We start from the raw sequence: 11,656 nt of genomic DNA, 5'->3' as shown, positions 1-11,656 counted from the left end.
TAAAAATGACAAAAACAAACAGGTTAATGGTTTTAACATATTACAGAATAATATAGGGAATCAATAAATAACTTCTCTTGAACACAGCCAGCATTATATCATGCTCTCTAAAGAAAATGTAATGCATAAAGGCTCCAATCCTCAAACTAGATCATGTGACACGGTTTCATTTTTCATTTTTCATCTACAAAACTCAGTCAAATGGTTTGAATATGCACCCAAATGAAATCACACAAAGATAATTATTTCAGACTGCATCTGAATCACTACCTCAACACATAAATATGTAATTTGACATGTATTATAAAGTATTATAGGCCGGGCAGGTTTCCATTTACTTTCCATTCAAACTAAATGTAAGCTGGTAAATGACAGAGCATTGATTATCTCATATTTAATCATCTCTTTAGTAATATTTAATCATTCTTCTAGAAGAAACAGAAGACATGAAGCGCTCTGATGATTACAAGACAGGGACCAGGCATCAAAACTAAAAAGAAAAACAATGATTTGCTTTCTTGGCAGATGTTAGATGAGATTAATATATCTTCTGATTCCTTTGTCTCAAAGTAATTGGATTTTTTAATGTTTTTGGTTTGATGCCTGAACACAAGCTTAAGAGATTGTCACGTTTTGTTCTGCGACATAAAAAAAACGTCAGTAAAAATAACCCACGAGTGAATTTTGAAGCTTTTGTGCGTCTTAAAGGAGGTGGTTGTTGTTATGAAGTGGCTGAATGAGACTAGAGGTCGGAAACACACACCGTCACGTGACCGATGGTGTCCCAATGTTAGCTCTTACTTCTGCCGGATGCAATTTACGCTTCAAAAATCATAAAAGTAGTTTTGATTTATGAAGAATAATTTGCTGAACAAAACATACAAATAAAGTTACTTTTGTTTGCCACAGAATTTATTTTCTGGAATAATCAAAAGGAAGAAATCACATTGGATTTGTGTTGAGGCACCAGCACGACGCTAACTTCCGGGTCGGTCCGACAAAAACAAACAAGCACTCGTCCCTGCGTCAGTTTGCTAACTTTCATTCTTCTTTACTTGTGCTATGGTTACATTATGTTTTAATGTTTACCAATATCCTGTAAATTGCGTAACTGTTTAGCAAAAGCTACGGCAGCTCGCTTTGTCAAAACCTGGCTCCTACATTACCCACAATGCAACTCACAAGCGGACAGCTCAGTCAGAGATTTGGTAGCAGCAGCTAATGTGTCCTCAAGCAGCAGAAGTCTGCTAAATTTACTTCTTTCTAGTTTTTTTATTACAGATTTGTAGTCTAGAGCCCAAAACAAAGCTGACTTAAGTGACATCACTTGAGGCAATTCATCAGATTTCACGCAGGTCTCTCTGGACACATGTAAGGATTTATAAAACACAGTTACAAACAAACTTTGGTGTAAAATCTGTGTTCACCTTTAAATAAACATTGATGCTCATATTGCTTTAACTGGAGATACATCAGTAAAAGCTATTCAGCAGCACCAGGTAGGTTGATTAACGTCTTAAACTTAAATTGCATTTTGATAATACTTATTTTATTATTCTTTGGGTAAATAAGTATTTATGGCTCAAAATTAATCAAACCATCTGCTACTTTATGGCTTTCATTCTTCTTTACTTGTGCTATGGTTACATTATATTTGAATGTTTACCAATATCTTATCATTTACGTAACAGTAGTTAAAGTTAATGGGTAATGTAGGAGCCAGGTTTTGACAAAGCGAGCTGCCGTAACTTTTGCTACCGTTGCGTAAATTACAGGATATTGGTAAACATTAAAATATAATGTAACCAGTGATAAATAACTCAATTATTTAGGCTGAAAATGTTTTACAATTTAGCTTTAATGTGACGCAGAGGCCCGTCAGCTGTAGCAGGAACCATCTTTATGTAGCTTATGATAGAGCAAAAATCAGGGTATCACATTTTCCACATAACACAAATGGATTATAAGGAGGCAACTGCAAACGGGAATTCCATTAAAGAAATATTAACAGAACTTTAATTTACATAAGATTATTTGGCCTCAATGGGAAATATGAGCAACTGACATCAATTCTGCAAAATGAGACTTTACTTGATGTTGGTAAAAGCAGGCTACACCACACCCTAACAGGGTATTCATGCCGTAGTACCTCGCACCATGTAAGCCTTTCTAGGCAGGGTTGTTTCATTTATTCATTTTGTTAAATGACAACAGAAGCCGACAGAATTCATTTCTTCTTGGCTCGACTCCATGATGAAAGAAATGTCCCGTAAGTACGTTGCAAAGTCGGTCTCCAACACAATACATCACAAACAACTGTCTAAAAGGTCGTCTGGGGGTCGTCTGGGGTACAATCTCCGTCTCTACGTCTTCCTGCGCTTTGTATTCCTCCAAAAGTCTGCAGATGTTCATCCACCTCAAACAGACAAATCATCCGCCTTCATGTTGCTCTCAGTAGCTGTTTTTCGTCCATGCTGAAGACAAACTGGTGAAATGGTGACGGCTGCCGGGCACATCGAGTACAGCTCGGGGGGGGGGGCCCAGGCCGTTTCAGAGCAAAGTCCGAGCAACATATCGAAGATGACCTCCGTGTTGGAAAAAGATAACGTCCATCTCAGTGTCAAACAGTGCGGTGACGAGGAAGGACTTTCCTTGGCTTGTCTGCAAGAGAACACAGAAACAACCTTTTATCATCAAAGTGCTTTTATTTAAAACAAATGTGTCTTTGTGTGTGTTTGCTACAAGTGTACTTTTAACAGCTTTAAATTGGTAATAATGCGTCTAACGTCAAAATGATCTAATGTTGCTGCAGTCATATTCATTCTGAAAAATGTCAAGTACGGCTCTACTCATGTAAAACTTATTGCCACCTCCACAGACGACATCAATTCATTTCTATTTCTCCAGGATAATTCCCTCAAACATCCAACAACTATGTTCCTGCGTGCGCCGGTTATCTCAGCGCCTGCTGCGTACCTTGACGGTGAGCTGCTGCCTCGGACTCAGGCTGTCCGGCTGGGTGATGGTGAACCTCTCCTTCCCGCTGAGCTCCAGCGTGTCTGCGTTCTCGCCAGGCAGGAACTGCAGCGGCATGATGCCCATTCCCACCAGCTGGTTCTTGTGCAGCTTCTCAAAGCTCTCGGCGATGACGGCGCGTACCCCCTGTGGACCGCGGAGAAGAGAGTGGGAGTCATTGAGAACTTAAGAAAAATGAACGTAACGTAAATGTATCAAGTTAAAGACGGTAAAACTTCAGTGTGTACTGCAGTTTACCAGCAGGTATGGTCCTTTGGCGACCCAGTCCCTGGAGTTTCCAGAGCCGTAGTCTTGGCCTGCCAGGATGATGAGGGGAACGCCGTCCCTCTGATAGCGATCAGCTGCCTCAAAGACATCCAGCTGATCCAAGACAAAGGCGGACATATTAGGACATTGTTATTAGCAGCAGGTCTGAACACACACGATGCTACAGAAAGGTCACAACGTTACCACAGCTTGTGCAGGATCGCCGTTTAGAATCAGCTGATACGTAAACAGAACAAATCCCCCTCAGGGACACGGGTCCTAATAAGTTCACGCTCACCGTCTGGCCTGAAGGAATGTGCAAAGTCTTGGGGCCTGGTTTGCCGATGAACCGATTTTGGAGCTTGATGCTGGCGAACGTGCCTCTGGTCATCACGGCGTCGTTCCCTCTGCGAGCGCCGTACGAGTTGAACTCCCGCGGTGTCAGGCTGAGGGAACAAGTCAAAGTGAGATGTCATTAGCAACAGTGTCCAGTGACAACATTTACAAACAGCCGTCACTTTAAATCCTTCAATCTCTGTTTGTTAAAGAAGATTGAACACAATCTGTCGACCAGATTACTAACTTCTCCATAACTAAATGATACGCTTTATTATTCCCACTCGAGGGACTAAATAACTGACCGTTTGCTCAGCAGGTACTTGGCAGCGGCGCTGACCCTGGCAATGCTGCCCGCTGGAGAGATGTGATCCGTGGTCACTTTGTTCCCGAGGAACAGTAAGACGTGAGCGTTCTCGATGGACTGAGGAGGTGGCACCTCTTTACTCTGAGGACAAGAGGAGCAGAGGAGGTTTTATTCACGTCCAAAGATATGTGACACACAGCAAAGATAACGACTACCACTAAAGGTCTGAACACTTACCAACTTGCTGAAGAAAGACGGTGAACGGATATATGTGGACTTGTGATCCCAGGGGAAAACCACGGAGTCTGGACATTCAATGTTGCTCCAAAGCGTGTTCCCTTTCTGGAGGAACAACATTTATATAATCATTAATTCACTTCATTCAAGGACATCAGACAACAAAGAGAGAAAGATTGTGCCCTGACCTCCATCCTTCCCCTGAGATCCTTAAAAATGGAGGAGATGACTGTGTCCTCCTCAGTCTGTTGGACCTCCTCCCTGGACGGCCAGATGTCACGGAGGTACACCTCCTTCCCCTCTGAAGTCACACCTGCACCAACAACAGGATGCTCAACGTTGGCACCATAAACATCTGCTCCGCCCGATCAACACTTTCATTGTTGTTGTTCGTTAAGAAGCAGCGATTATACACTAATGGAAACATAATTATGATTATAATATACCATTTCTGCTAATAGATCGCCCTAAATGCTACACACTGGCCCTTTAAAAAGGAAGGACAGGCGCTCGCTCGCTGGCTGGCGGGTGTATAAACTAGTTACTACATGAAACTGCGTAAGAGAAAGACACATCTCGTTCTAATATTAATATAATATGTATTAATGCTGCTTTGTTTTTTTGTTTAACTTCTGATAACTTTTCTTACCCAGAGGCTCTTTCTCAAAGTCGATTCCCACAGTTCCCGCAAGAGCATAAGCCACGACCAGAGGAGGGGAGGCCAGGTAGTTGGCTCGCACGCAGTCACACAGACGGCCTTCAAAGTGCCTGTTGCCAGAGAGCACGCCGCAGGCCACCAGGTCGCCCTGAAAAACACAAAAGATCATTCAAATGGGATGTTTTAAAGATCTACAGGAACAGTCTGAAGTCGCTTTATGAAGATCTCACCTGTTTGATTGCATCCACGACAGCTTCTGGTAGCGGAGCCGTGTTCCCCACACAGGTTGCACAGCCGTAACCAATCACCTCAAACCTGCCGTAACATGTGATGTTGTAGAGAGGAACTAAATCATTCAGAACTCTCGCAACACTTTTACACACAAACTCTAATTATGACACATAATTAACACAAGTTCAACACCCTGTCATAGGTTAGTTATTGATCTAGCTCTGTACACATCACGACTGGCTGCACCGGCTCTTATAACATAAAACTTTAAATATGAATGTTTACTTATCACTAACGTAAAACAGGTGGCACCACATAATCTAAGTTCTTACGTAGGTGTAACTGTCGCGAGGCTAATTCAACCAACTGACAAAACTAACGTTAGCTTGAGAATGTATGACTCATTGTCCAGTGATATGTAAAGTTTGTAAATAACATTTTACTAAAGCAACAACATAAAGCAACAACATTAGCTTAAATGACAAAATGATGTTGGCTAAATTGTGCAACCAAATATTCCCTGCTCATTCTAATCTGTATGAATAATACCAACGCAACACATATTCCTGCATGTATGAAGATATATAACAAGGTACAAAGGACTGGCGTGCAGGACGTTTACATATAACTGAACGTTCATTACATTCAAGCCAAACGAGTTCACACGATGCCGATTAAGCAGGAAAGTTTCTTCCAGATAAAAAGAAACTCGTCTATTCGAGGACGGATTAAAGTCAAAAAAAGAAAGCGATTGAACAAACGCTCCAGACACCATCTGGTGTCGTTAACTCTTTCAAAACCAGAGCTGAGTAAAGTTAGACCCGGGGTACTTAAGTTCAGGTGACTCTTGAACTGCATGCATGGGTTTATCCAAGGTCATTGCCTTAAAGGGGCATTTAGTGGCGTGTGTGTGTGTGTGTGTGTGTGTGTGTGTGTGTGTTCACACATGCTTACCCCAGCTGGCTAAAGTAAGGCAGGACTCCACTGGTATTGAGGTAGTGAGTGACCATGCCACTTCCAGGAGCCAGGCTTGTGCGAATATAAGGCTTGACAACAAGCCCCGCCTCCACAGCCTTTTTGGCAAGTAGACCTGTCAATCACAAAGACAGCCGTGTTAGGCAGATTGGCCTGAAAAGTAACCACGATGTTCAGTGTCTCTAAAGAGCACATTAATCTTATGAATGCCGGAATCAACATAAAATAAGGGACGCGAGAGTGCAACTTTTATTAGATTTACAAAAAATAAAGAATGTGAAAAGAACAAAGCAGCCGCCTTAGAACAAAAAACACAATATGCATCAATCTTATATGTTCAGTACAATCCATCAATCATCTGATAAACATCTGATCACAGTTTCATCTTTTGACTCGGGCCGCTACCTGCGGTCAGCATGACAGACGGGTTGCAGTTGTTGGTGCAGCTGATAACAGCAGCGATGACCAGCGAGCCGTGGGCCAGCTGATACTCCTGACCGCAGTGCAGGAAAGGAACCTGCGTGTCCTGCTTCTGCTTGGAGATGTGGAAGCCTTTGAAGCCAAGCTGCAGGGAAACCAAATGACTTGTTGGACAACACTCAACAAAAAGATGTCAACCGTACACCACCAACATCTCAGCTGGTTTCTTGTAAGTTACCTTTTCATTAAGACAACTCTGGAAGTCTTCTTTCATGCTGCTGACTGCCACTCTGTCCTGAGACCTCTTCGGTCCGCTCACATGGGGCACTATGGAACTCAGGTTGATCTCAATCACCTGCACGGAGATGAATGGTTGTAATGTCACTTCATAGAGAGAAGAAGTCCCTTTCCTTTTCAGTGGAGCAGCATGGGATCTTATTTGTACAGTAGTCAACGGCGAGAGCCAGATGACTTTTCTGTCTTTCGCTTCCCGGCTGATAAAAAGACCAGGAGTCTAAAATAAAGTTACGTTTGTGCATGAAACATAGCTACGTTACCTATGTAGCTAGCTAGCAAGCTACGGTAATGGTTATGTTGTTGTGACGTATATTGTGCGAGACGAGAGATCTCGTTCACTCAGCAGCGTCGACCCTCACTCTGTTTGTTATTAGAGAAAGGTTTGACACATTACCTCAGAGTACTGGGGGTCTTCTGAGGGGTCTTCATAGCTTCGGAAGAGTTGAACAGCCTTCATGTAAGACTCCAGTAATTCAAGTTTTTCCTGTGTGAAATCTGGAAGCAAAATGAAGACTCGTAAGTTAACGTCCCGAACAATGGCGAGACAGAATCTGGTGTTGCACCTCTTACTGAGCGCTGACTCACTTGTCTTTTTAAAGTGCTTGAGAGTGACTTGGTCGACGGGGAAGAAGCTGACGGTAGCGTTGTACTCTGGGCACATGTTGGCGATGGTGGTTCGGTCGGGAGCGGATAGCTGAGAGACACCAGGTCCAAAGAACTCTACAAACTTTCCAGCGATCCCAGCCTGCCGCAAGTGCTGGGAAATCAATGCAGAAGGAACATTAGTGCAGACTGAGGCAAGGCCGAGTGTTATTCCTGTAAATCATTTATAACAGAGATACCCATCAGTGTCACTCAGTGTCACACACTCACTCACTCATTTCCTAAATGTGGTGACGAAGCATTTTTATAGACGAAATAAAAAAGCAGTCCTAATACCGCACGAAGGACGGCAGAGCAGTGTTACCTTTGTGATGCCGAGGACGACGTCTATGGAGGTGGTCAGAGGGTTGATGGAGCCCACCAGTTTACAGCCCACCACCTGAGGAAGGGTCAGAGACACCGGCTGGCCCAGCATCACCGCTTCTGACTCGATCCCCCCAACACCTGGCGGAGGGAAGCGTACAACAACATGTAAATCATCTCGCCTGGGGGACAAAGTTTTCCCGACAAAGAAGGTAAGAGTGTTTTACCCCAGCCGAGGATGCCCAGGCCGTTGATCATGGTGGTGTGTGAGTCGGTTCCCACCACACTGTCCGGGTAGATGAAACCATCGCTGACCTGAACCACTCTGGACAGATACTCCAGATTCACCTGGTGGACCGCACCGACGTCCGGAGGAACCACGTTCACATTCTTGAAGGCTTTTGAACACCACTGAGCGGGAAACAAAGCAGTAGGTAGAAAAACTTTAACTTTGTGTCTCACTCACGGTACGAACACTGTTCTGTTCTGTAACATTACCATAGGACAAAACGCTGTCCAATAAAAGCTAAAACAACAATACGTTCATTGAGATGTATTAAATACACCACCATCTTTATCCAAACTACTTTAAGGAGTACTTCTGACATTTTGGGATCATCTTGCAAAGACTTGGAGTAAGTCTGTGAGGCTGGAAACAGCCGCCAAGTCATTTTGTTTGGGACTATTTTCTCTCCAGGAAGTCACATAACGCACGTAGAATGGGGATTTTTTATTAGAGTTTCAGACGTGCTGCTCGGCCTCCTCAACAACAACAACAACAACAATTAGCATCTTTCCCAAAATGTCAAACTTTTCCTCTAAGACATGTCTCCCTCTGATTGTGTGATATGGCGTGTTGAAATGATATTTTCTGTTTGCTGTACCTTAAAGAACTGAAGCCTCTCTTTGTTTCTGACCAGTTCCATTTCTTGATTCTTCAGAGAAGTTTCATTTCTGCAAGAAAAGAGAACAAATCAATCGTTAAACGTGTGGAAGAGAAACTCTGGGTCCATCAGTGATAATGCTGTTACATTTATCAGTAACTACTTTTACATGCACAGTGTTCCTACTAAGCTGTTTACATGTACATCCTGCAGCTGCACCCTTTAAATAACTTCAATTTCCCTCCTTGCTAACTGCAGTCGTGTTTTTCATGATGTTTAAAAGCAGGTGTGTTTCTCCTTCTGACCAGTAAAGTGGGCTTTTTATTTTTGGCATGCAGCTCTACCTCAGCCTCGCAAACTGCAGGCTAGCTGCTTTACCTAATAACTAATCCAAAAATGGGAAAAAGGCGTAATTTGAAATGTCCGAACTGCATCAAATCCAGAAAACTGTCCTATTCTGAATAATAGTGGAATATTCTAGTAGAACATACAGTGTGCCGGTTTAACACTTCGATAAACAGATGTGTCACGAATCATTAATGTTTCATGTCATGTGCAGTTAATCGTTGTTGTTCGTCACCAACTCTGTCAGACTCACTCAGACACAGGCTGCAGGTGGAAAGGGCAGAGGAGCGGCGTATTCTCGATCTGCTGGCACCGAGGCTCCAGGGCGACCCGGGGAGGCTGGAGGGTCACTGCAGGAAGCTTTGCTACAGGAGCCCCGCTGGCTCCCACACTGTGAGCCTCGCCTGGAGGCTGTGGACCGGGAAGGGCCCTGACTCTGGTTAGGCCCGTCTCCCCCTCCCGGGTTTGGAGCATTCTGTATGGCACTGTGGATCAAAAACAATAAATGTTATATCACAGAATCCATTCAAAGAAAGTGTGTGTCCATCTTTTATCTCACCATCAATGTATAAAAGGGAAAATACAAATGCAAACACACCATTTGCTATAATCAATCTGTAATGAGTGGTCTACGATGAGGTCTGTGGGGCATTTAGGGTTGACCAGGGAGGGGTCCACGCCATGTTTGGCCACAGCGTCCCTCATGGCTGCCAGGTCCACCATGGCAGGAATACCACTGTCAAAGGAAACCAGAAGAAGAAAAGTCATCCAACCGAACCTTCTTTCAAGGATTCATAGGAATACTCTTCTTCTATTACTCAAAGTATGATAATATATCATGTGTTGATGCAGCGCAACGCAAAGAAAGGTCCTGATGACACGAGATCAACTCCTGCTGTTTCACCCAAAGTCCTTGTGAAACTCACGTGAAGTCCTGGAGGAGGACTCGAGCCGGAGAGAACGGCACCTCGGCTTTATTCTGCTGCTGCTGCCAATCCAGGATGTTCTGGACGTCTTCCTCTTTCGTGTAAAAGCCATCACAGTTGCGGAGGGCGGCCTCCAGTAAGACGCGGATGGACAGAGGCAGCTTGTCTACACAGACAAACACAAATGTGGCATTAAACCTCATTTTGTTATTAATTGTTCACTATCCTTGTTACATCATTGTCGATTAGATGTGTACTAAGAACTGAACGCCGTGAAGTGTTGAACCTACGCCGGCTGTCAAGGGTGAATTAAAACATGTTCTTAAGGCTGATGGTTACTTTCACATGCACATATGTTTACACTGCCATCCTGGGACACACCTGTGGTAAACACAACCCGTATTAAGTAACAGCACGATACGCTGAAAGCTTTCTACTGTACAATGCTGTACTACTTCTACATCGTGCAGATCGGAGTCAAATAAATGCTGGCGGGAAAAGGTCCCTAAAGAGTTTCAATATGTGCCCTTTCTTTTACTCTGAGGGCCTGAACTCACCATATCTTGGATCATTTAATTTCTGTGGATTGAAGAACTTGACCTTGCCATCTTTCAGTGTGTCGATTAGATGGCCATAGGGGTGCTCTGCAGAGGGGAAACAAACGTTTATTAATACAACTACAATCCCAGAAGGTGTGTTACAAGTCTACGAAACTTCAAGATGTGATATCCTGCAATCTGTTTTTTGTTCTCAGCGTGTCTGCTTGCAGGTTGGCCAGGTTTACTCTGTGAAGACTTTTAAATGAAGAGGTATAAACACGTGGTCAACTACCTAACTAACAACATATACACATTTAGGCTTAAGGTGTTTAATGTTCAAGATATTCTCCTTGAAAACTTGGTGTAAAAAAAACTAAGCTAAGCAAGTGCTGAGCCCGTATGGACAGAGGAATCTTTTGAATCTTGGCCCAGCACTGCTCACCGGTCTCACACAACAGGACATCGTGCTGTAACTCTGCCTCTCAGGTTACGAGCTTTGAAAGCAACACTGTGATGAGTTTGATACTGAAACTGCACAGAACATACTAGACTTGCCCAAATGTGAATCCTAAATATGCATTTACTCAATAAATACAAAAAAGAAGAACGTCCTCAGGAACAATCATGCAATCCATCACGAGGGCATGCATCTTTTTTTACAGACCATTTTGAAAATTGAAAGCAAAGAAACAATCATGCAATCAAACTTTTATGGTCAGATGGGCAGCTTGCTGATCAGTCCCATGTTTTGTTCCTCTTTCTCTTACATGACAACAACTCAACCTCACATTTCCCTGCCTCACTGAGATGCCTTTGTCAGCTAGTGTTGAAAATAACTGTATGCAAAAAGCTTTAAGCCATAACCCAATGCAAAGCAGGAAGAACGGAAAACATATCAAAGATTTTTAAAACAGGGGAAATATTGCATTCTTGAATCTAACCATTGAGTGATATGAGGAACACATATCATGCCATCTCAGCATGTTTTTATTCTTGAATAAAATATGTTTTAATATGCCACCCCTAAAATGTCATGCCCTGTCACATACACATGTGTATATGTTAGAACAGTTTCTTAATGAACTATATACATGATACAAAGAGCATTTATTACGTGTAACTGGTTGCATCTAACGTGGTTTTATAACTCCTATAATAAATAAGAACTTCTTGGTCAATTGTAGTGGATGGTAAGCACATAACCACCAGGCACACACAACATATCCATGTAAAACGATCGTTTTTAATAACTA

The 11,656-nt window shown here is 43.0% G+C and overlaps 1 protein-coding gene across 1 annotated transcript; it reads right to left on the bottom strand.

The window, feature by feature from the left end:
• Positions 1–1,840: 1,840 nt before the first annotated feature.
• On the bottom strand, positions 1,841–9,832 carry ireb2 (iron-responsive element binding protein 2). Its single transcript, XM_029433502.1, has 19 exons — positions 9,537–9,832; positions 9,192–9,423; positions 8,594–8,663; positions 7,937–8,120; positions 7,711–7,850; positions 7,329–7,500; positions 7,138–7,238; positions 6,685–6,801; positions 6,432–6,591; positions 6,006–6,141; positions 5,051–5,135; positions 4,812–4,968; positions 4,351–4,475; positions 4,163–4,267; positions 3,924–4,066; positions 3,581–3,728; positions 3,274–3,396; positions 2,977–3,162; positions 1,841–2,661 (listed from the first exon to the last, which is right to left on the bottom strand). Exons 2-19 carry the CDS (start codon positions 9,410–9,412, stop codon positions 2,551–2,553), a joined length of 2,484 nt encoding a protein of 827 aa, XP_029289362.1. The 5' UTR covers positions 9,413–9,423; positions 9,537–9,832; the 3' UTR covers positions 1,841–2,550.
• Between the last annotated feature and the right edge of the window lie 1,824 nt (positions 9,833–11,656).

This window comes from Cottoperca gobio, chromosome 6 (genome assembly GCF_900634415.1).
Source record: "Cottoperca gobio chromosome 6, fCotGob3.1, whole genome shotgun sequence".
Classification (NCBI taxonomy): Eukaryota; Metazoa; Chordata; class Actinopteri; order Perciformes; family Bovichtidae; genus Cottoperca; species Cottoperca gobio.
The sequence above is the reverse complement of the archived record's forward strand: the minus strand, read 5'-3'. Positions and strand labels throughout refer to the sequence as shown.